At 37.9% G+C, this 25,879-nt stretch overlaps 1 protein-coding gene across 1 annotated transcript in view; it reads right to left on the bottom strand.

The window, feature by feature from the left end:
* ATG2B (autophagy related 2B) overlaps positions 1-25,879 on the bottom strand; it is a 68,982-nt gene that overhangs the window by 22,011 nt on the left and 21,092 nt on the right. The window contains exons 9-28 of the mRNA XM_014463917.2: positions 24,513-24,667; positions 24,309-24,414; positions 23,392-23,653; positions 21,489-21,639; positions 20,669-20,761; positions 20,348-20,536; positions 18,007-18,280; positions 15,439-15,541; positions 13,716-13,911; positions 13,274-13,416; positions 8,014-8,171; positions 7,450-7,622; positions 6,869-7,019; positions 5,476-5,675; positions 5,235-5,315; positions 3,683-3,789; positions 3,404-3,496; positions 2,502-2,572; positions 2,057-2,133; positions 1,608-1,783 (exon numbers count right to left, since the gene is read on the bottom strand). Coding sequence (XP_014319403.1) covers positions 1,608-1,783; positions 2,057-2,133; positions 2,502-2,572; positions 3,404-3,496; positions 3,683-3,789; positions 5,235-5,315; positions 5,476-5,675; positions 6,869-7,019; positions 7,450-7,622; positions 8,014-8,171; positions 13,274-13,416; positions 13,716-13,911; positions 15,439-15,541; positions 18,007-18,280; positions 20,348-20,536; positions 20,669-20,761; positions 21,489-21,639; positions 23,392-23,653; positions 24,309-24,414; positions 24,513-24,667 — 2,959 coding nt within the window. The remainder of the gene's footprint in view (positions 1-1,607; positions 1,784-2,056; positions 2,134-2,501; positions 2,573-3,403; positions 3,497-3,682; positions 3,790-5,234; positions 5,316-5,475; positions 5,676-6,868; positions 7,020-7,449; positions 7,623-8,013; positions 8,172-13,273; positions 13,417-13,715; positions 13,912-15,438; positions 15,542-18,006; positions 18,281-20,347; positions 20,537-20,668; positions 20,762-21,488; positions 21,640-23,391; positions 23,654-24,308; positions 24,415-24,512; positions 24,668-25,879) is intronic.

Genomic DNA, 25,879 nt, shown 5'->3' with positions numbered 1-25,879 from the left:
TCGCTCTGTAGAGTCTGATCTGGGCTGCCAGGGCTGCCACGCCCTTCAAGACAGTCATTGTGGCTCACAGCTCACTTCTTAGAGTGAACAGACACATCAGGGCAGTGGGGGCATACACAAGAGGGAACTCTCCCAAAGGGTGCTTCATGGGTTCAATTCCAGCCCTGATACTTAACCATTTCGGGCCACGAGCTGTGGATCATTAAATCCACACCATGCTTTGAAATGTGAGCAAGACTCTAAAATAGAAAGATCCTATGGCAATTATCAGAGCGAAGGGGCGTGGGTGGGAGGGGGGAGAATAGGGTAAAGGAGAGATAAATGGTGATGAAGGAGATTTGACTTGGGGTGATGAACACACAATACAATATACAGATGATGTATTATAGAATTGTACACTGAAACCTATGTAATGTTATTAACTAATGTCACCCCAATAAATTCAATAAAAAAGTAAAAGATAATAATAAAATGAAAAGATCCCATTTGAAAGGGACAATTTAAAATTAACTTTTCATGAACTGGAGAATGTTTCATGAAGAGAGTCAACAGTAGAGGGAGTGCTGTAAGTCACTTATTAGCAGTAAGAACAGCGCAGCAGGAAGGAATCAAAGCGGCAGTGTAACATGAAGGAGTGTGAGGTGGTCCTGAAGGAAGGAATGCCAGCCAGCCAGCCTTCCAGAGGCTCCTAACCTAAGGGCGCTGAGAACTCTGTTCACAGAAGAGGTGTGAAAACACAGTGGTAATAAAGAAAGCCAGGCATATGGACACTGTTCAATCTGGACATAAAAGAGGGCAAAGAGGTGGCACATTGAACCAACAGAGCTTAGCTGTATGGCTGTTTCTGCTACTAATTATGGCAAATCACCTCAATTCTCTGGGTCTTGTGTATTCACCTGTAACACAGATAATTATCTCGAACCCCTGTATCGCACTGGGTTAAATGAAATCACCCAAGAAAGTATCTACACTACCACCCCGTTTCCAGTATAACCAACACGGGAGATGATATTATGTAAGTGCTGCAAGTCTCCTGGTAATAATCTGTTTTCTCATAGCATTTTTGACATGCTTGCATATAACAAGCTCTTACATGACAAATGTTTTCTTTCTCTCCCCAGGACAGATGAAAATAACAAGTTTAAAAAAAGTGTCATGTTGCCCTGGCCGGTTTGGCTCAGTGGATAGAGCATCGGCCTGCAGACTCAAGGGTCCCGGGTTCGATTCCGGTCAAGGGCATGTACATTGGTTGCGGGCACATCCCCAGTGGGGAGTGTGCTGGAGGCAGCTGATCGATGTTTCTCTCTCATCGATGTTTCTGACTCTCTATCCCTCTCCCTTCCTCTCTGTAAAAAATCAATAAAATATATTTTTTTTTAAAAAGTGTCATGTTGGTTGAGAAGATTAATAATGTTCTGAAACAAACAATATCAATTTTCCAAAAAAGTCCATGGAAGCCCCATCCTCTGAAGGTAGCGAATAGATAGATGACTTTCCGTTTCTTTTCTGCCTTATGCCTGTCGTGAAGGCCTTGCTGATGTAAACATGTCATTCGTGAGGCTGGAATGGGGCAGAGGGAGTTGGTTCTAACAAATGGCGTTGCCGACTGTACCGTGGTCTTTCTCTGAGGGGCTCCTGCCTTCACCTCCGTCTTGTTGGCTGCATGTAAGTCGCCATAGCTTGCAATGTACTGAATGAGATTCATTAAAGCAGCACAGGAGTCTGAGCACGTTCTGATGTGCACAACGTCGCTGGAACAGTGTAACTCAAAGCGTGAGTCAGTCTGGACACAGCACAGGAAAAAAGGATGAAATGTTTTCCAAACAAGAGGCCAAATTTTCCTTTTTTGTATAGTTTTACATTAAATAAAATATAACAATTTGTCTTATCAAAGGAAATGTGTACTTATAACTCAGTCTTCATTTTAAAATATTGTATCTATTTTTTACCAAAATTAGGGTAAGTGAAAAAATAACTCTACAACAAAGTCAATGCTCTTTCAGTCCCTCCTATAAAAACAAGACAACTAAAACTTCCAATTATTTTAATAACTTACTTTCTCTCCATCAGAATCAGACTTCACTGCAGTTATGGTTAATTCTAAAAGCCCCATATCCATCACACGAACATAATCTAAAGTTTTAAAAAGGAATTAACAACATGTTTGAGTATAGCTTTTTAAAAATGCTTACCCAACACCTAATAAAACTAGCATCTCTACAATTCATGGCAGGCAGTGCTAAAAATATTTCTAATGTAACAGAAATATAGTTCATCCTACAAAAATCCTATAACTTATTTTAGTTAGAAACAAAACTTGTCTTATATTAGAGTATATATAATTTGATGCACTTAAGGACATTACAACTTCAAACTGATATTTAATAAAATCCTTAGTTCACTGGCATTTTTCCAACGTTAAATGCTTTAAAAAAGTCACACACAAAAAATAAAAATAAAAAAGCATTCCTCTATTCCAGATTTTGCTTTTTCACTGTTACCTCTATTCAGATTTACAGTGACAGTGTTACACTTGTCAGACAGATGTAAAGCAGCTTCATCCAAGATTATTCTGAGGGGAAAAAAGATAAAGTCAATATCTAAAACACTAACCTCAAATATATACACTTGATCACTATATATGTTAGTTGTATCATTCTTTCTGCCATAAATATTATCAAAGTCATATGCAGCTTCTAACTTATAAATGTCATGTCATGTTTTTTTAAAAATCGGTGCCAGAAATATTTAAATGGTGTAAAGAATGGGATTAAATCATCTGCTCAAATTAATTCTGAATTTTTTAATATATGTCCAAATTCACAAGCTTTAAATTATGAAAATGAAGTGTACCAGGTATTATGGGAAGTTTATATATCTACTTTAAAATTAAACTAACAATCTCGAGAATTATTTCCTCCCTAAAAATGAAAGAGAGTAGTGAATAGAAAAGGTGGGACGAGCCCTACCTAGCCAGTTTGGCTCAGTGGATAGAGCATCGGCCTGCGGACCAAAGGGTCCTGGGTTCGATTCTGGTCAAGGGCACAAAACTTTGGTTGCAGGCTTCTCCCCAGCTTAGGCCCTAGTCAGGGCTTGTGCAGGAGACAACCAATCAATGTGCTTCTCTCACACAATATTTCTCTCTGTCTTTCCCTCTCTCTCCCACTCTCTCTAAAAATCAGTGGGAAAATATCCTTGGGTGAGGATTAACAAAAAAGAAAGAAAAGAAAAGGTGGGACGAATCATCTGAGAAAAAACTGAAAACGGGGAGAAGGGACATGACTATTAGTAAAACAATGCTGATTTTAACAAAAAATTGAGAATCTAATCAAAGGGTTTAGATAAAACAGTCAGGATGTTTTGAACAGCTGCATTTAGTGTACAAAGAAGTTCACACAGGTACCTGAGCGTAGAAGACGATTTATCCAAGGCAACACTACTTGAAATGCTGAATGTCTCAACAGTAAGAAGAGATCGGATTGGCAAGTAAAGAGGCCTACCACCAAAAAGAAATTTCAGAACATCAGTCTGCTGCAACAACAGAAACTCCTCTTAAAGAGCATTTGTGTGTGTGTGGGGGGGGGGAGCATTTTGAAACTTAATTCTACTGAATTATGCATTTTCCCCAAAACTTAGTACATATTTTAAATAAAATTTTATTTTGTCTCATTTATGAACTAACCTATAATCAAGTGCACAGCTCCAGAGATGAACATGAAAAGTTGTAAGCGAAGTTGGAGGATTATATCCCAGAACAGGTTCATCAGCAATGTTCAGGAAGTATAAAATCTATAATCACAAAAATATAAAATTCCCTGCTTTAGAAGAAAAAAATTCAAAACTAGAATTTGAAATAAAAAGGTCCATCCATACTCTGGTTTCTCTTCAGATCGTATAAATCTTTCGCCTTTTACTAAAAAGGCCCATCCAACAACAGCAATGCTACAGAAATCTTAGGAAGATCATATCTTATGAAACTAATAAAGTATGTATAAATTGCTTTCACATTATTTTGTTCGGAACAGGTCTTGAAAAAAATTTGTTTTCCTAAAGACTGCTTAAAACTGTCCCATCTGGCCCTGACCGGTTTGGCTCAGTGGATAGAGCGTCAGCCTGCGGACTCAAGGGTCCCAGGTTCGATTCTGGTCAAGGGCATGTACCTTGGTTGCGGGCACATCCCCAGTGGGAAGTGTGCTGGAGGCAGCTGATTGATGTTTCTCTCTCATCGATGTTTCTGACTCTTTATCCCTCTCCCTTCCTCTCTGTAAAAAATCAATGAAGTATATATTTAAAAAATAAAAAAATAAAAATAAAACTGTCCCATTTGGTTTTCTAAATAATCCATTGCTATGAGAAGTTCTTTATCCTTAATTTATAGCTGAATCTGAAAACCAGTCCCTCTCACTAACATCTTTCCTCACATATTTCTAATCTAAGAAATATAGGAGGTGAGGCTAAATCTCTCCCTTATAGCCACTTCAGTGCTCATACTAACCATTTCTCTACCCCGACTTTACAGATATAGATAAACAGATATAGATATACATATTCTAAATAATATCTCCTCATGTTTCTATACATAGATAGGTAGATAGACTATCTTATTTCCTATATGCTTTTATTAAAAAAGTCTTCTAAAAACATTCAAGTTTTAAATAATTTATTATTTTCCCAGCACACAAAAAAGTTCCCCTTTCTAAAAAAAATGAACAAGAATCAGTACACTATTTTTTATTCTCACATAGAGTTAACTTCTCACCCAAAGTTTCCTGTGAAAAAAATAATCAACTATATTTCATTAAGCATATACAATTATTAAACTGGAAATTAATTACAGAAATTCTTATAAATGCCTCAAGCCATGTTATTGGCTTAGAGAATAATTCTAAAATTATGGCACTTAAAGGACACATGGTTATACGTGCAAGTCCACACATCCTTTATTGCTCCATGTGCCAGGCGCTCTACAGGTCCTGGGATGAAGGATCCCTTCCCTTTAATGACATAAAGGATAACTCTGTGTTTGAAATGTTTAGGGACCAAACTCTGAGGTAAAAGATCAATCATATTCTGGAGTGCTGACAATGTTCTATTTCCCAACCTAAAAGGTGGTTATGCAGGAGTGTTTGCTTCGTGATAATTCACTGAGCTGAACATTTGTGGTTTGTGAAATTTTCGGTACGCATATGCCAATATAAAATAAAAAAGACTGCCTCATACACACAGCTTCTTACCTGCTCGTGCCAGCTCAGCCCGGAAGGGAGTACTCTGTGCTGGAGAGTGGCTCCTTTCAGCCCCACAGCAATGAGAAATTCCTAAACAGCAGCACAGAGAGTTACACTTACCACCTGCACGCCCTCTAGTTCAAAAATTGAAGTCTTCCCAACAAAATAAATGTGTTGCCTTTTATGCAATCATTTTAGCGAGTAATCAAACCAATGGCAAGTACTTGGTATAAAAGTATAAAATACAGACCTTTGTATTGGACTCTGATTTATCAGACAGTATTTTAACAGCAGCAGAGAGCATATTCAACGTGTCTCCTCCAACACCCTCTGAAGAAGCTCTACTGAGGCCATTTTCTTCAGAGCAATAAATGGTAGGTTCCAACCAGTGTGGGTGTGTGGCACTGGGCAGCCGTACTTCTGTAGGAAGAATCACTCCATCCACTATGCCTACATCCAAAGGAAAGTGAAAACATAACAAAATGATTACTTGAAATTAGCTCACGGACTTCTGTAACTGAAAACAAAAGCCATGTACTTCCACTGAATACAACATGATTCTGGTGGCAAAATGAGCAAGAACCGACTTGGCATTAATAACCCATCCCTCTACACTAATGTTCATATACCTGATAGTACCCAACTTCAAAAAAATTAAGCTTTAAAATGCTAGGATAATTAAACTTAAATGGGAAAATCTGGTAAACGTTAAGAATGTACAAGTGCCCTAGCTGGTTTGGCTCAGTGAATAGAGCGTTGGCCTGCGGACTGAAGGGTCCTGGGTTAGATTCCGGTCAAGGGCATATGCCTGGGTTGCGGGCTCGATCCCCAGTAGGGGGCATGCAGGAGGTAACTGATCAATGATTCTCTCTCATCATTGATGTTTCTATATCTCTCTCCCTCTCCCTTCCTCTTTGAAATCAATAAAAATATATTTTTTAAAAAAGAATGTATAAGTATCTCATGTCTATTTACAAGGGAACACAGGAAATGTGCTCAAAGGATGGTAAATTCTGTGTCTGTTACCAAAAGGAAATACTGCTTGAGAATAAAGAATGCAAAATCCCATCAACTGATCAAAAATAGATAATAAGATATGGTACATCCACAAAATGGAGTATCATTTGGCAATAAAATGAATGAAATACTGATACACCTCAATAAATGTTGAAAACATAATACCAGTCACAGTACATGCTAATCATATATTGTATGATTCAGTCCATAGATAACATCAGGAATAGAACCATAGAGACAAAGTGGAGTAGTGGTTGCTCAGGGCAGGGAGATGGGAGGCTTTTGGGGGGGTTCTAGCTAAAGAGTTCAGTTTCCTTTGGGGGTAAGGAAAATGTTCTAAAGTTTATTGTGATTATGGTTATACAACTCTTTGAAATATTAAAAACTACTGAAATGTATACTTTAAATGGGTGAATTGCATATGATATGTGAATTATATCATATTGCAAAAAAGAACAGTCAACTTCTAATTCACAATAAGTATTACTTTGCCAGTGGAATCAGAACACCCCACAGAAATCATTTCTAATATCAGAGTTGTGTTCTCAATAGATTTTCATTAATAAACAAAATTTGAAGATGTCTAAACAGAAATGAAACACATACATACTTAACATTTGTCCTACCTTTGTGGTACAGACTGAAGGTGCTGGAATGAAGGCAGATGTAGTGCTTGTCATCGAAACCTTCATATTTTGTCACACAAAATAACGTGCCACTACTGAACTCTACCCAGAATTCACCATGCTTGTTTTCCAAAAGATCTCCATTCTCTTGCTAATAAAAAGATGGGAAAACACAGATGTCATTATTTAATGCAGAAGCCCTGGGACAGAATCTCTCAGGTTGCAGCCAAGTGGCCTGACTCTTAAGACACCTGACATGGTGATGTGAAAAACTGAACAAGTACATGGAGCCTCTTCTGTCAAAGAGCCCCTGGACTCCGCCTCCTTCCAATGGACAAATGACTAGTTATCATCTCGGGAGCAGAACAAGCATGTTTCCCACAAGAAGGTGTAGATAACGTTTGCCTTCTGAGCTGCACGAAAGGCAGCTTTCCAGAGTTGCTGTCATCGTGACCTGCCTCAGAAAGCGGGCTTCTTCAGTGGCTGACACTACTCCCAGATCCCTCAATTACAGGATGTGTATCGTGGCAGATTTAAATAAGGTGCACTTGAAGGAACACTTGATATTTGTAAATCTTTACCTTTACGTCTGTATACACTGACATTAATCCGTGATTAATACTCAGAAGAACGGAGAGAAAACTCTGCGAGTTCTTATTCTGAGAGTCGAGTTTTTTTTTCCTACGGGAACGATAGTTGGGATCAAGAGTAGAAAAATACTGCAAAGTCTCCTCCTCTGATCCACTTTCCTCATCTGTGAGAAATAAGGGTCACAATCACATGGTTCTGACTGCTTCTTTAAAAAACTAGCAACCTGAACATTATCATAAGAAAATTTATTTTACAACCTGTTCCTTTTTACTCAGAATCTGGTCTGACAATAAAAATGTCCATGCTGTGTTTTTTCACTTTACCACTGGACTTCAGACAATGCATATACTATCATTATAAAGATATTATCATTAATTAATAACAACATTCTCAATATGCAGAGAGAAGTGGGGAAATATAAATTTCTAAAAGATATTATAAAATATAAATGAAAAACATGATCAAAGAAACATTTTTTAATCCATCAACTGAAAAGGCTACTACTTTATTGCTAAACTAGGCAGTGACATCCAAACAAATTTAAGACATATTACCATAGTGAACTGTAGATTTAAAAGGACTAAAACTGTCCTTGTTGAAGGTATTGATCAGTTGACTGGCTACTGACAGCCCAATACCATACGAAATATTTTCAAAAGTCTCCACTGGTGAAGGAGCTGTTGGTTCCCACAGCAGCAAGTCATTGAAGATCCTATAAAGACAAAGCTGAAAAATAAGTACATAATTCCTAGTTCAACTAAAGGCAAACTAAAGAGCATCCCTTTAACAGATCGCATGAATAAGAATTTTCTAACTGCTGAAACAGAAATTAGATCTTACAAAAGTTTTTACTTAAATATCAATTATGTTCCTAAACTGGAAAAATAACAGACATGGCTATAATTTGTACCATTAGATACCTAATTAGGTGCCGGCCTACTTTTACCTGTTACATGCATTAAATTACATACATCTAAATGCACTTTAAAGAAGGAAGTTAAAATTTTTTGAGAAAAAATGATAACAGAAAGAAGACTGTTCACACACGAGAGCACTCTGTGCACTCTAACAGATCATGCATTGCCTCACTTGACCCTCCCACCAACCCTGTGGGCAGCCAAGGGAGACTCCTTACTCTCACTCTACACTTGAAGAACCTGCCTCATCAAGGCTAAGTGACCTGCCAGAAAGCAGATTCATTGGGAAAATCACGTGAGATGAAGAATGCATACAGAACAGGGAACAGAGAAAGGAAATCTTTCTAACTAGCAGGCTAACCAAGTCAATACTAGTGACTAATGCGGTGAGCGATGTCAAGCGAGGCTACTACAAGACCGTACCTTTAAAGAAATATCTGTCACTACTCACATGTCTTTCTGCCCTTACTCTCCCCTCATCACCCATGTCTAGGTGTCTTCATGCAAACAAAGGCTTCACAGCAGCGGTTCTCAACCTGTGGGTCGCAACCCCTTTGGCAGTCGAACGACCCTTTCACAGGGGTCGCCTAAGACTATCCTGCATATCAGATATTTACATTACGATTCATAACAGTAGCAACATTACAGTTATGAAGTAGCAATGAAAATAATTTTATGGTTGGGTCACAACATGAGGAACTGTATTTAAAGGGCCAGAAGGTTGAGAACCACTGCTTCACAATGTCCTCAAAGAGGCCTTTTGTTAGGTTTGGACCTGTAGCATCTCCTTCACACACACGATTCAAACGCAGCACCTAGAACATGTCACTGTGCTTTCTTGTTTCCTGGCAGTAGCCCTCAGAGAGAGGGGCCTGTGTCTGGGTCATCTTCATCCATGCCCAGCACAGTGGCTCTCACAGAGCAGTGCTGATGAAGGGAACAGTGTGTGACTCACAGGGAAGGACTGCCAGAGACAGACTCATCGTAAAGCCTAGTGTGAATTCCAAGCAAGGTGCCAAGCCATGAAGTAGCCCTGCCCCTTCCTGTGAGAAGCCACTTGTCTAGGAACTTCCCGGGCCGATTCCCGAGCTTCTGAAGCCCTAGAAAGTATAAACCAGGACTGAGCACTGTGGCTCACAGGGACTGGAATCCCCACCCACAAGGACCCTTTCTGAACATCTCTAGGTGGAAGACACCAGGGATAGAAGGCAGAACTCTGTCTCAGACACACTGAAACTGTGCCCCACAACTGTGTGGTGTCCATCTGGCTCATGGCTTCTTGGGCATATTTATTAAAACAAAAGAGTTTAAATCCAGTCTTATCTAAACTCCTATATGTATAAATAATGAAGTGAATTTTCTCAGGAAATGGTCTTCCTTTCCTTATTCCCTACAACTATTCTCTTATCATCATAAAGAGAAACTACTACTTAAAATAAAACCTGGTGTTCACAGTATGTAAATAAAACTTCATAAGATTTTACTGTTTTTCTTATTTATATTTTGGTGGTGTTTTTAATAAAAAGGAAGAAAATATGAGATATTTAAGGATACTTCACCATGATCCTGTGGCTATGAGCCTGAGATATAATAGAAGCTCAATAAATACTTAATAAACCCAGCTAGACTCTTTTTTATATTCTATTCTAAAGGGCTACTAGCACAGAAAAAATTCTCATGTACCACAGACTGACACTATCTTTTTTAAAAAGAGCTAGTTGACCAAGGCACTAAATCAGTGATGGCGAACCTATGACACACGTGTCAGAGGTGACACGCGAACTCATTCTTTTGGTTGATTCTTCTTTGTTAAATGGCATTTAAATATATAAAATAAATATCAAAAATATAAGTCTTGGTTTTACTATGGTTGCAAATATCAAAAAATTTCTATATGTGACACGGCACCAGAGTTAAGTTAGGGTTTTTCAAAATGCTGACACGCCGAGCTCAAAAGGTTCGCCATCACTGCACTAAATGAACAAACAAGTATTTTAAATGTATGAAGTAAAAATAAAGCTGGTTATAACTCCCGTTCAGAGAAATGTTTTTAAATATTATATATGTTATATATACATAGACATATATACACATATATGTGTGTGAGGGTGTGTGTGTACATTATGGAGACCCTGGCAAATCTTGAATGGGATCTGAGGACTAGATGTTAGCAATGTATACTATATATGCCCTCGTTTTGGTTGGTGAACTGTGGTTATGAAGATGTCCTTGTATGTGGGAAATATACACTCAAGTGTCAAAGTTGAAGGGGCATTAGGGCAGCAATTTACCCTCAAATGGTTCAGGGAAAAGTTTTTTCCTATACTTGCAACTTTTCTGCAAGTTTAAGAATGTTTAACATTTTAAAAAATAATATTAATTTTTAAATTTATAAATATATACAAAGCCAAATAAGGGGCAAAGAATTCACACCCAAGGAACTTCCACGTGTGATTTACATGATCCACAGGGCGGAGGGGCACTTGGTGTTGACCTAACTCTAGGGCCTGAGAGGCCAAGTGGGCAGAGTAAAAGAGAACAGAACTCTCTTTAGCAACCCTCATTGAACCCACTCCCAGATGGACAGGTCCTCTCGAGCTCCCTGGTTTAAGCAAGTTCTCTGACATGATGATGGATGTCCCACATGCTGACTGCTGGCTGCTGGCTGCTGGGACAGACCACTCTCCAGCGCAGCTGAGAGCTCCTCCCACCAGTTGAGCCCTATGTTTTGTCTCTTCACCACAGGTCAGTGGTGTTTGGCCTCAAGTTTGCTCATCCCAGCTGGATTTATTATTGTAAGGATAGTTTAAATGTTGTGCTAACTGATGACTTTTAAGTATACAGACTGAGGTGGAAAAACTCTTAAAACCTGGGAGGACTCTGCACTCAAATTGTTTTGAAACTATTTTTTTTTTTCACTCCACTTCAAAGAAACTGAAACTGAAAATTGTAGACAAAGCCTTCTGGGTACACATTATGCAAAAATTCCAACCAGTGAGTCATACTAAAAAATAAGCCTTTTCCTATATTTAAAAAGAAGTGGTAAATAAACATGTATTTATAAATTGCAGTTTAAGGCATGTATCACTGTTCTAATGTCCCAATTTAACCAACAACCAATTAACACCGAAAGAAAAAAAAGTGAATTAAGCCCTTCTGCCCTCTGGGCTGGGCTTGAGCTAGTCATTTCACTGTGCTCGGGTTAGCCTTGCACACTGCAGGCTCTCAGGAGACATTCCTCAAGTATAAAATAAGAGCAGACTAGAGATCAATAGTTTCCAAACTTCAGATCATCTGTAAACCCGAAGTTAAAAAAACTAGGAAAGCTCTCTAATGTGAATTTATAAGTTATATGCAACTTTTTATAAATTATGCATATTATAAAATAAATATGAAATATAAAGTTTTAACAGTTTTTTAAAAATTAAATAGAAGCACTCGTATTTTCTTCCGACTATCCTGTGAATCTCATCTTCAAGACAACTGAACTACAAAGGTCATCCTGAAACTTAATTTTCTGATTCTAAGACCAACAGTCCTGGTCACTGGTAGTCAGAGCTTATCATTAACAGTTCAGGAATAAAGGGCCAGTGATATCTGATACCAAGCAAATCTACAGCTGAAACAACAGTGTGAAGTTTCTGAAGATGAACGGAAATTAGAACCACCTGCTTCCATTTGGGAAGCTAGTGGTGATGGACACTAAGACGTCTTCTCCAGAACCCCACGTGACCACCTGCAGGTACGCTACAGAAGAGATTCCCCAGTGGGAAGGGGAACAATGACATCATCATCTAGAACCCATGTGACCACCTGCAGATATGCTATAGAAGAGATTCCTCAGTGGGAAGGGGAACAATGAGATTGTCATCTAGAACCCATGTGACCACCTGCAGGTGCGCTACAGAAGGGATTCCTCAGTGTGGGTAGGAAGGGGAACAATGACATCGTCATCTAGAACCCCACGTGACCACCTGCAGATATGCTATAGAAGAGATTCCTCAGTGGGAAGGGGAACAATGACATCGTCATCTAGAACCCACGTGACCACCTGCAGGTACGCTATAGAAGGGATTCCTCAGTGGGTAGGGAAGGGGAACAATGACATCGTCATCTAGAACCCACATGACCACCTGCAGGTACGCTACAGAAGGGATTCCTCAGTGGGTAGAAGGGGAACAATGACAGATGACTACTGAGTGCTTTCTATGTGCCAGGCACTGTTCCCACAACTTCCCAAGTCTTGTACCATTTAATCCTCCCAACAACCCGCTGAGGTCGACACAAGTGTCACCCTCATGTACAGATGAGGAAGCTGAGTTCATAGACGCTAGGTAAATTGTCCCAAGTCTTCATAGTCTACGACCTTCAACTCTAGAATGCCATTTATTTCAACATATTTTCTGGGTATATATGTTTAAGGGGCTTTAAATATAATATTTTAATTTTTATACAGAAGTATATGCTAGAGTTTATCATTCCAACCAGACCCTGTTTTGGACTTTGAGAAGGGATACTTCTGAAACAAAGGCTCTAGGATTCTGACTCCACCCCAGTACTGCTGCCCTCTAGATAGGAATCGCCCAGCTCTTTTCATGTCATGGCACACACAGAATGCGATTTGCTCAGTACCTATGGTAAGTGACAGACGGCAACCTGCCAACGTGAGGGCAAGGGGAATAAATATCTCACACACAAGTAAGGCAGTTGCCAGACACACTGGCTAGGAAACTGCTACGACGACAGCACACCATAGAGTAAGGGTTCTATATCAGCACCACACCAAGTTCACCGAGGCGGAGATAATAGTACAGCAAGGAAAGAAAAGGGGAGCAGGGAGGCAGAAGGGCAGTCAGGCAAAAATATCCATCCCATTCAACAAATGTGTTTCACTCACCTATTATAAAGCTTCTCATAAAAGCTTCTATTAGGTAGTGTCATGTGAACATTGGGTAACGAAAGTTCCAGGACATAGTGAGAATTGCTGATTGCTTTATCCTGAAATTCTGTCATTTCTACAGGGTCTCCTGGCATCACCATCTAAAACATGACAGTTTAGTGACAGTTTAGTAAAAAAAAAAAAAAAATGCATTAAATAACCACTGTATGTTTAAAATAGTAATTGCATCTTCTTACTCTAAGCAGAGGACTTGGTATGTCAGCAAATAAGCATGTGACTTTTCGTTTTAACCACGGAGGAAACAAAAATATGATTCAACCAAGGAGTTAAAAACCTAGCACAAACAGTATACTAAGTATTTTTTAAAGAAAAAGAAGTAAAGCCATTAGTACATAATCAAGGATCATTTCTTCGTGGCTTGCTCCCACTTTTAGTTTACCTGTTCGTTCTCAAACATTACTCTACGAGAAGAAAAGGGAGAGGGGGCGGGTCTTCTCAGATCACACACGTCTTTCAGGGAGTGAGCACCGCCTTCTTCTTCTTCCTGATAGTGGCCATCACTCTCCTCTTCTTCCTCCGCTGCTATTCTCTCCAAAATGGAATGCATGGCTGGTGGATTTATTTTCAATACAATTCTGATACCAAGGACAATTTTAAAAATCAAGATCCATGTATAAACTGCAAAACTTTAACTTTTATGTAAATTAATATAAAAACCACTGACTGAATCATTAATGGTGGATTCACCTTGTCTACAAAGTCTAATTATATCTAATCTACCTCATTTCTCAGTATCTTGTAAACTTTAGAATGTAGAATTGATAAAACAAGTAAACCAAAGAGAGGGATTAACATGTTATTCTTACTAACTGAAAATCTGACCTTTTGAGGATACAAAGATTTGTTTTTAATTTCACTAAGAATTCTATTTATTCTCACTCACCCTAATTATTCTGCACGCAGTCTGTTTTGCCATTATGGAATACTTGCATACCTAGGAAACCTTGTGTTCATAAAATATGTTCAAATGGAGGAGAGATTGACTAGGGAATATTTTCAGAACTGCAACAACCAAGTCACCTTTCCTTTAGGATTTTCAATAACAAAAGGATTGTGTTCTCTGCTGGCCATCACCAGCACAAGGCTGTGCAGTCTCTCCTTTGTCACCACATCAGCCTATTGTCACGATGAGGCATGCCCCCCCAAGCAAGACAGGCATCTGTGTCCCATCCAGAATGGCCTTTTCTTTTTTACTACGTACGTAGGTGGTACCAGTTGGTTCTAGTTATAAAGTTTCACAACTATTTAATTTATAGTTATCCTAATGGAAATTGTGCTTCCAAATTATGTAACTGAAGTAGATCCATTTCTTACGATGAAAACTCATGCTCTAAGCTCCTGCGGCTTTTCAGGCCTGTACTGATACTAGTAATGTCTGTCCTAAGAGTCTGACAGGTCTGATACATAGGTGGCGGGGTGTAAAACAAGGCAGGAAGGAAAATGGCACCAAAAAGATCACCTTTAGCGAGGCTTCAAATACTTCCTTTTCATAATGGGTCATTATTTCAAGTAAATAAGTTATTTTAAACATAATCCAAGCCCACTATCAGGCTAATTTAAACTAACCCATGGTCACCCAGCCTGAGGGATCCTGAGGCTGTGGTTCTCTAAGTCCAACTGCACACTAGGATCACCTGGTGTATCTTTTAAACTACACTGATGCCCAGGCTCCAGCCAAGGATCCCAGGGTGGGGCCCAAGAACCAGGATTTTGTAAATGCCCCCAGATTTGAAAAACACTCTCTCAAAGCATCAGTGACCATAAAGTTCACTTGACGACTAACAAATGGTGCCCTAGGACATCTCTTCTACTGCAGCCTTGAACTATTTTTAACATGGCCAATGACTCTTTGGTTCTTCCACTTAGACCAGAGAGCACATCTTATGCTTCCACCTCTCACAGTACCTAACAGACACTTTCATAAAACAGCACTCAAAATACATTTTTTATTTCATTTGTCCATCTTCCTCTGGGTTTTCTCATCAAGGATGGATATTTTTAGCTTAAATTTAATAGCCAAAATGATGGTTTAAAAAAGCATAGTAATTCTTTTAAAGGAAAATCTCATTAAATGTATGTATCATATCCATCTGCTTACTCACCGTGGCCAGTCAAAGTCATCTGACGATGTTGTATCTCCATCTACTCCACCAGACACGTGGAGAAACTTAACAGATGGCTCTCCTTTATCTTCCTGGAATGACCCTAATAAAACAAGACTGATTAATCGAAATGCATGTCTTCTCAAAGGGCTGAAAGGTGCTGTCCTCCTTAAGGGAGCAAAGATTCTCTACATCAGAAACATATGCAGCATTAAGTTCTACAGCATTTATTCATTTGTTCCTATTTCTTGTGTACATGTTTCTTGGGAGACAGAATGAGCAATAAATTAAAGATGCTGTTTTCCATTCAAACTCAAAATTCTACGTGCCAATGTTTAATGAATAGTAAATACAGCAGGTACCACTGAGTGCCACTGAGTGATTTTATTGTTCATACAAGTTTATGCAGTTAATTTAGGAACACAGAGTAACTTATGTCTTAAATGTTGATTTTTGTATCAAGCACTGTAAGAATTACCTCTGTTCACAATAACGCTATAGATGTCTATTCATTCCATTTTACAAGGAATGACTTTCCTCCAGAATAATGAGTCTCTTACCACTAGAGATAAGAAAATATTAGGTAACCCCTAAAGGCCCTTTCATGAAGTCATATTGACAAGAGTCAGTTTTAAAGTTCTCTAAGAATGTGTCAAGCTCAGAGAGAAGGGAAGGGAAACTTTGCAGCCTATTCCCCTAGTGGAAGGTGAGCAGAGAAGGGGTGTGGGGGGAAGGTGAGCAGAGAAGGGGTGGAGTGGCAGAGGGGAGGTGTAGTGACAGAGGCAGGTTGTTAAGGAATCACACACAAAAACAAACACCAAAAAACGTCAAAATCACCCATCCTGCGTTCTTCATGGACTCGATTCACTCTAAGTATATATATATATATATATACACACTGACAAAAGCAAATACAGAAAAACTTAAAACAGGTTTCACAAAGGAAAGTCACGAGAGAGAGCAGCATGATGGTAAAAAGCTCAAGCTCTAGTGTTAGACTTGGGTCTGAATCTGATGCTGCCACTTACTACGACCTGACCTAAGAAGGTCCTTCTACTTAAGTCTACAGATTCCCCGCGTACAAATGACAAAAATGATTGGGAATAATAAGCCTACATGATTATGATGATTAAAGGACACAGATAACACATGTGAAATGCTCAATGCATTTGCTGACACAGAGTGGTACTCAAATTCTGGCTAGCAGCCCTCTAGGTCAGTGGAATGCATGGCTGGTGGTAAAGATGTAGACACCGGCACTACATTCCCCCAGAGAAAAGTATTTTAACCAAGCAAACAAATCATCATGCTTAGTAATTTCTTTTCAAAAACTGACTTATCTCACATAGCAGAATTTTTGCTAACACATCTCCTAGGGCAAGAGAAACAAAGGAAAAAATAAACAAATGGGACTACATCAAAATAAAAAGCTTCTGCACAGCAAAGAAACCACCATCAAAATGAAAAGGGAACCCATTGTATAAGAGAACATATTTGCCAATGATAATTCTGATAAGGGGTTAATCTCCAAAATATATAAAGTACTCGTACAACTCAACAAAAGGAAGATAAACAATCCAATTAAAAAATGGGCAGAGGACCTGAACAGACACTTCTCCAAAGAGGGCATACAAATGGCCAAGAGACATATGAAAAAATGCTCAGTCACTAATCATCAGAGAGATGCAAATTAACCACAATGAGATGTCACCTCACACCTGTCAGAATGACTATCATCAATAAATTAACAAACAGCAAGTGCTGGCGAGGATGTGGAGAAAAGGGAACACTAGTTCACTGCTGGTGGGAATGGAAAACAGTATGGATTTTCCTCAAAAAATTAAAAATGGAACTTCCATTTGACCCAGAGATCCCACTTCTGGGAAAATATCCTAAAAACTCCAAAACATCAATCAGAAAGAATATATGCACTCATATGTTCATAGCAGTGTTATTTACAATAGCTAAGATTTGGAAACTGTCTAAGTGCCCATCAGTAGATGAGTGGATAAAAAGCTGTGGGACATTGACACAATGGAAAACTATGCAGCTGTAAAAAGAGGATCTCTTCAGGACTGCATGGATGGACCTGGAGACTACTATGCTAAGTGAAATAAGCCAACCTGAGAAAGACAAATATCACATAATCTCACTTAATTTGTGGAATCTAATGAACAAAATGAACTGACCAACAAAATAGGACCCGAAGCAATGGAGGCATAAAAAAAGACTCAATGTGGGGGTGAGGGGATGAGGAGAGAGAAACCAAAGAACTTATAAACTTATATGCATAGCCCATGGACACACAGTGAGTGGTAAAGACCTGGGTGTGTGAGGGGGTAAAGGGAGAAATCTATAATACTGTCAACAATAAAAAAATATATTTAAAAAAACTGACTTATCTTACATATTTGTATACAATACTGGGAAAAAGTTGTTACTCTTGTTCTCTAACATTATGTTTTTTAATTGTATGTTTTGCAGCTGTCATATACTTTTAAATGCTCTAGGCTTCAGCAGCAGCTGTTTGTTTACAGTCTGTGCCTTTACAGGCACGTGCAATCTTACCAGTTAGTTCTCTAAAGGTAAGTTCCAATTTAATTTGTTCTGGGGTTGATCCTCCTATGAATTCAGTCTTAAATTCTAGATCTGTGAATGCTAAATGAAGAATCTCCTTCTGAAGTGACTTCTTAAACCACGGTCCTCTTTCCTGATCTGATCGAAGATCGGGTATTGGGAAACGAACAGAAAGGTTTAATGCTGGTGTGGCAACTTGTACCGATATTCGACAATTAGCAGGATTATGTGAGTCATCTAGAAACACTTCAGTGAAAGCCTTGTGCTAAAACAAAACATCAAAATATAGGCCGAATGTTAAATTAAGTAAATAAACAAGTGACATTAGTATTCAAGTACTCAACATTGCAATAAGTATAATCACATTTCCTCATTCAGTATAGTACATTAAAATACAATTCAAAATAACCACTACCATATTAGTTTAGTGTAATGAAATTTTATAATCCAACTAGAGGCCCAGTGCATGAAAATTCATGCGCTGGAGGGGGGTCCGTCAGCCTGGCCTGCCCCCTCTCACAGTCCGGGAGCCCTCAGGGGCAGGAGGGGACCCTTCGATCAGGGGAAGGTGACGCCCCATCACTCCTCTGCTGCTGCCACTGCCGGCAACACAAGCCTTGGCCAGCCCTGGTTACCTGAGCCTCAGGTGGCCCTCGGCGGCTGGGGGGCTGAGGGCGGGTCTGGCCGCACCGCGTGCCTGCCACCCCCCCGGCGGGACTGAAAGGATTGGGGGACTCCAGCGGGGCTGAGGGGACTGGGCGCTGCCATCTTGTGGCTATGGGCACCACCATCTTTGTGATGGTGTGATAGTCAATTTGTATATTCCCTCTTTATTAGATAGGATAGCCATTGATAAAAACCAGAATACTGGCAACATGTAAACCCTCATATAAAATAAATAAAAATAAAAGCTGAACCAAAGTGAAAACACGGTGATATATATTTCACTACAGGTTTAAAAAGAATAACATGTAAATTAGCTCATCAACAAATTCAATAGTTAAAAATCACTATAGTACGCAGTATTAAGTTTGAAGGATTTACCTACAAATATGCTACTTTAAAGACTCAATATGAACGTGAAATCAGACGAAGTATGCCAATTGCAAAGGACCATCCCTGACTCGTCTTTGTACTTCCTGGACTAAGCCCAGAGCCTGGCACATCACAAGTTCTACATAAATATCCAGTAAATGACTCACTCTGTTCTCATTCAACCCAAGGGCATGATCCCAACAAATGGCTCTTAGAAACCAAAATACACATGCACCATTTACTCCAGCCATGTTATAGTAAAAAGTCCAAAGAACATGCCCTTCAGATAAAAGCCTGTTTCTATTCTTTCTCTAAAATGCATTGAAAGATAAAGCTTTAGTCCAGGGTGCACTATCATGAATCAGTCTCTAACCACCCAGATTATAAAGTTCCCTTTGGTGCTAGAGTTGGATTTTTAACAAAGCTATTCTTTCTCTCCCCATCTGACATTCCAGTTCTATCTCTTACTTCAGCAAAAATAATACACCTATAGCTGACAGCAAATAGAGACATTAGTCCCACAACACTTAAAATAACAAGCAACTGGTGACAAAAATTAAAGAATGCTGATTTAATCTGATACCATCACTAAGTGAGGGAGAAGGAAATAAAGTAAAAAATAAAATATATTTTCTTTTCAACCAAAGTTATCTCTGTTCCTGGTCCTACACCTCCCAAATTCCTAATAGATTTCTTGCAAATCTGACTTATTTAATTTGCTTTTGAAAAGACACCAGGAACCAGATTTAAGTACAAGTCACATAATGTGATGCCCAATAACACTGTGAAATATGTTCCCATTTTCAAAAGTATATCTTATCTTATGTGGGCTACATTTTATAGGTGGCTCAAGTACTTTGTGAAATGTGTGAGTAGCTAAAATTTTGTGAAGATATTATAATCACAGTTTGTAAAATTAAGATAACACCAAAAAGGAAAGAAAATCTAATTCTATTCCTCTAACAAAATCAATACTACCAACTGGTGTATTTCCGTTCATTCTTTTTCTATACATCAATTTTATTCACACCGTTGTAATGGAAGTTTACTTCTTCACAAGCCTTCTTCACATTCTGCACCATCTTCACAACCATCATTTAAAATGGGTGCAAAGAGTTTCACCCAGTATGTTAGCAAAACTTATTTAGCTATCTAATATCCAGACATAAAAGACGTCTCCATTTTTCATTATTACCAATAATGTTAATTTAAGAATACTTAAGTTCAGAAATGATCCAAATAAGCCTATGAGCTTATTAGTAATTCTGATTAGCATTTGCAACTTTTGACTACTTACCAGACTAATATGCTTATTATATGAAGTATACATGTGAGATGCCATCATCTCTACTGTAGTAAGTTTCTGTGGTTGAAGCAAGGAATTTAATCTGTCCACAATACTGATATCCAGCTCACAAAATACGGGATTTAATTTAATTTGTAATTCTGCCTTCTGAGGAACAGAACTAAGTCTTGCTTGATTACCCTTTTAAAAGAAGAAAAGCATTAATATGATCACTAATGATACTATAAAACTAAGTTAAAACCTTCCATTTTGTGACAAAATATATGTCAAATAAAAACTTACAGGTGGTAATCACAGAGAAAGATCTCTTACCTGGGGCCCTTTATTCTCAGAATGCTTATAATGAAGCTGAAGACACACAGGGGGGTGGGAATCAGTTCGTTCTTTGGAATGGAACATTAAAAGCTTAAAAACAAAGATGAAAATAAATTAAAGGTTAAGATATTAAGCTATAATTAATCAAATGAATTAACAGACGTGCTAACATAATATTGGGAAAAATTTTTTGGAGTCAGGAAACTTTAAGTTTTCATTGTCACTTACTACCAATATGGATCTTGACAGGTTAGTTAACTTTTGTGATACTTAGTACCTCATCTACAGAATGTAGGGAGGACTCAACTAAATAAATGCCCAAGAAAGTGCTTTGAAGCAAAAAGTACATGAGGGCAAAATAAAAGCAACAAATGTCACTCTGATAGCTTAGAAAAGTCTCTCTTGGACACACTATTAGGATAGGAATAACAACAGATTAATAATAAATAAACCAAGACATTGCACTTGTCTTCAACAGTGACTGAACAGTGCTTAGCACACAGCAGCTATTAGGTGAACAGAATTCTCCTGAAATTAAGAGTGCTTAGAAAATGAGTGAAATGAAGTCATTTGCCCATAACCTGTCAACTCTAAATCAAACATTTTAAGAGACTCTTATTGCCATGAAAGCCATACTTAAAAATCTGTCTCATTAAAACAAATGCGCGCGCGCACACACACACACACACACACACACACACACACCTCTTCCTATATTACTTCCTATCCCTTAAGAAAATCACTTCTGTTCATACAATTCTTAAAGAGCAAGACAGACTTAAAGAATAATCATAAAGGGAAAGTACTTAGCATTTACCTCTGTATAGTGAGGAGAAACAGAATGAAAATCAGTTGGAAACAGGCACTCCAAAAGTTCCATTTGACCAATAGACATATCAGTACTAAAATACCTGGAAGCTGATCTTTGTCTTTGTTCATAGGATACTTTGATGCCAGTGCCTATGAATCTACAATAAGACATGAAGCAGTTGAGAGTATGCATTGGATTCTAGATTAAACAATGTGTCAAACAGTACTCAAGTATTAATGAAGTATAACAATGATCTACCTATTCTGATAAATTCAAGTTGTAACTAATATTCCTAAGGATATTAACCAGAAAGATTATTTAAAATTTCCCTGACATAAGATAAAGAAACCAGTTCGGTTAACAGGAAATTATCCAGGATATATTTACTTCCCAACACCGCCCTTCCACCTTCCACATTTTAAAATGCACACTGCAGTGGATAAAATCTTTACAACTATAAAATATGTATGTAATAGTTTCTTAAAATTATCTAAAACATCATGTAATATTTTTAAAACTTCAGTGCTCAAATGAAGATATTCCTCTAGTTTTTATTGCTTTTGTTGTATTTCCTACTGACAGATATTTGAAACCTCATCAAAAACTGGAAGAGCCCTAGCCAGTCTGGCTCAGTAAACAGAGCTTCAGCCTGCGGACTGAAGGGCCCCAGGTTCAATTCCGGTCAAGGGCACATGCGCGGGTTCCAGGCTCAATCCCTAGTTGAGGGCATGCAGGAGGCAGGTGATCAATGATACTTTCTCATCATTGATGTTTCTCACTCTCTCTCCCTCACCCTCCCTCTCTGAAGTCAATAAAAATATATTTTAAAAAAAAAATAACATGCCCTAACCAGTTTGGCTCAGTGGATAGAGCGTCGGCCTGCAGACTGAAGGATCCCAGGTTCGATTCCAGTCAAGGGCATGTACCTTGGTTGCAGGCACATCCCCAGTAGGGGGTGTGCAGAAGGCAGCTGATGGATGTTTCCCACTGATGTTTTAACTCTCTATCCCTCTCCCTTTCTCTCTGTAAAAAATCAATAAAATATATTTTAAAAAATAACAGGAAGAAAAAAATGGATGTTTTTTGTGTAGTTTGTTAAAAATAGATACAATGGTTCTAACCTGCAGAATTTCTTTTGCTAAATATAAAAGCTAATTTGCATATTAATTTTAATACTTCAAAAAGTTACTTAAAATAAAAGCCCAAAATATTTTCTAAAAACATTAATATATTGTATAAATCATTGTATTAAATAACACGACTCGATAACTTACAGGTCACTTTCATGTTAAAATAAACAGCATGAACAATATTATAAAATATGTATGTAACACATATGTATGTAATGTTAACACATTAACAATACTATACTTACAAATTAATTATCTCATCTATTAGAACTCAACCCATGGAGAGATCATAGATTATTTGGACAGTTTTCTAAGTAGAAGATGAAAATGTAGCATCAAGCTCCCCAGCCTCAGTACCATTTCCTCATAGCCAGTGGCATATGGATCATTTCCAAGTTCCTTCTAATAAGTTTATTCTACTCTCACCACCACTGCCATCTCTGCTAAGCCAGTAACAAGAATAACTATTTTTATGATTGTAATGGTGTCTGTAGGTATGATGGCATAATGTGGTCAAAGAAATTTGACAAGAGCAGGGCAGGGAGCTAAACAAAAGATAATCTCCAAACTCCAGATTATCTACAGCTTATATCTGAATAACCTGAGTGAGAGAGTCTGTGGTAAACATCTTTGCAGCAGTGGAAGAAAACCTCCCTCATTCCACTCATTTACAAATAAAATGTGAATTAGAAAAACAAATGGAGTGAGGTAGATAGATAAAAACAAAAGTCCACTTTCGTTCTTTTTCAAAAATTGTTAATAAATATGAGAGCATTTACCTAAGGTGATCATGTGAGCAAGCTTCTGCAAATACTGTTCTGAAAGATTTAAAATCATCTGTTGAAAATCTCGCTGGATCTATCTTTTCTATACAAGAAAAGAAAGCTATCGCCAGAGGTGTCAATGGATTAAGGTTCAATGATGTTTCAGGTGGAGACAATGGATCAATGTGAAGCACAGAGACAGACAAAGTTCCCACAGCTAGTCGAAAAATGAGCTCCGGCCTGGATTCATCCATTGAGACAGATCTAGAGGGGAGAGCTGAAATGCATGTGTTCAAATTATACACATAAAATTTAACACTTAAAAACAATCCATTATATCAAAATTATGACATTTATTCGTGCATTCCTTTTCAAAAACAGGTGATTACACAATAGTTTGAATGATATTAAACAAGTAAAATAAAATGAACTGTTATCTTTCTGCATTTCACATGCAGGATCCTTGGTACCTGAAGTACAAAGAAGTATGCTACAATAGGAAATGTATGAACAAAGATTTGCATTAATAAAGCTGTACTGGAAAAGTCAGAGATGAACCCAAGCTGCTCACTAAATTTTCCTCCAAGCCTGTATTCTACTCCAAATAAATTTTGCAGGGAATAAACCTGAGGTTCTCTTTCAAGGAAAGTATAAACAGTGAAACAAAAATCAGATGGTTGGTTGAGACTCTTCAACTGCAATAATATGAAATTTATGGTGAACTTTTTACTAAAAATACTTCAGTTTTTAAGTACCCAAAGAATACAGGAAATGTGCAACTATATTAAACACTTCACAGTGAGTTGCTTAGCAATCCTTCATATATATATACGAAGGAAAAGAAAAGAAGCAGGCTGGCATTTTTTTTTTTAATTTTAAGTTTTTTAAAATCCTAGCAGAAACCGTCAACAACAATCTTATTTGTCACTTACAAGTCTTCTGTAGAGACGATGGGTGAACTAGGTTGGATGGCAGTGTTGACCCTCTTACTGGCTGTTCTTTATGATGATCAAGGAAATCTCCCCAGGTTGGCTGAAGCTATAAAAGAAATGTATAAAGCAGATGAATAAAATATTGAATATTGAATTTTAGAAGCAAGTTTTCAAGAATAGAATAAAAATTAAATAATACTTTACCACAGTAGCACTTAAGGGAGATCCAGCTGGGGTATTTGTATATGTGCTAGTTAATGATAACTCAAGGTCCATATTTGGGGGGTCCCCAAGAGGTGGAAGAGAAGAGAGACTATGGGACATGTCCATATCAGCCATGGAGAAGAAAACTTCTTCTTCTAAAGAGAATTAACTTTGTCAATTGTATTGTAATTCCAAAAATCTACATCTTTTAAGTTAATATACACTTAATATAGTATTCTTCTTTCAGATTATCTGAGATATAGGCTACCCTAAATTTTATGTTACTTCCAGTGAGGTAATTTATTTAGATCTAAGACATAAATGGCACAGTAAAAACTCAACTGAACATAGGTCAACCAAAGGTTATGCTATACTGTTGCTGAACTTTTTAAAAAATATCTGATGCCCTAGCCGGTTTTGCTCAGTGGATAGAGCGTCGGCCTGCAAACTAAAAGGTCCCAGGTTCAATTCCGGTCAAGGGCACATGCCTGGGTTGTGGGCTCAATCCCCAGTGTGGGGCGTGCAGGAGGCAGCCAATCAATGATTCTCTCTCATCATCAATATTTCTCTCTCTCTCTCTCCCTCTTCCTTCCTCTCTGAAATCAATAAATATATTATATATATATATATACATATATATATGAGATATGTAATATTACTTAGTATGCTTTTAAGTGTTATATTTAACACTTAAATTAGAAGTTAAAATTTAGTTAAAATTATATATATTTAGGGTGCCCCCAAAAATGTATATACACACTTTGAATAATTATAAAGTGTATATTAAAATATATTTTATTTTCAAAATTGAGCTGTCAGCTGTTAAAATGTATATACATTTTTAGGGGACACCCTATATATATCTTGCAACCTCTGGTATCATATGGATACTGCTATTTCTTTAAAAAGAAAAAAGAGCTGCATATATTATTTCAAATTTATTTACATTTCACTTCTATCTTTCTGGAGATTGTTTTACCCTCGTGCAAATAAAATATGTTATAACCAACATTTCTTAAGTTGACTTCAATTTTCTATTTCGTTCAACATCCCATACTTAAATTGATTCTTGTTATTTTGGATATTAGTACTAATACATTCTGAAACACCTCAAAATGCCAGTAAACTGAATAAAGATTATACTAAGCCCTAGCTGTTTTGGCTCAGTAGATAGCCTGAAGCCTGAAGAGTCCTGGGTTCAATTCCGGTCAAGGGCACATGCCCGGTTGTGGGCTTGATCCCTAGTAGGCGGCATGCAGGAGGCAGCTGGTCAATGATTCTCTCTCATCATTGATGTTCCTATCTCTCTCTCCCTCTCCCTTCCTCTCTAAAATCAATAAAGATATTTTTTAAAAAGATTATATTTA

The sequence above is a fragment of the Myotis lucifugus genome, unplaced genomic scaffold (assembly GCF_000147115.1).
Source record: "Myotis lucifugus unplaced genomic scaffold, Myoluc2.0 scaffold_228, whole genome shotgun sequence".
In the NCBI taxonomy this organism is placed as follows: domain Eukaryota; kingdom Metazoa; phylum Chordata; class Mammalia; order Chiroptera; family Vespertilionidae; genus Myotis; species Myotis lucifugus.
Note: the sequence above shows the minus strand (reverse complement) of the source record. Positions and strands in the feature narration are given on the sequence as shown.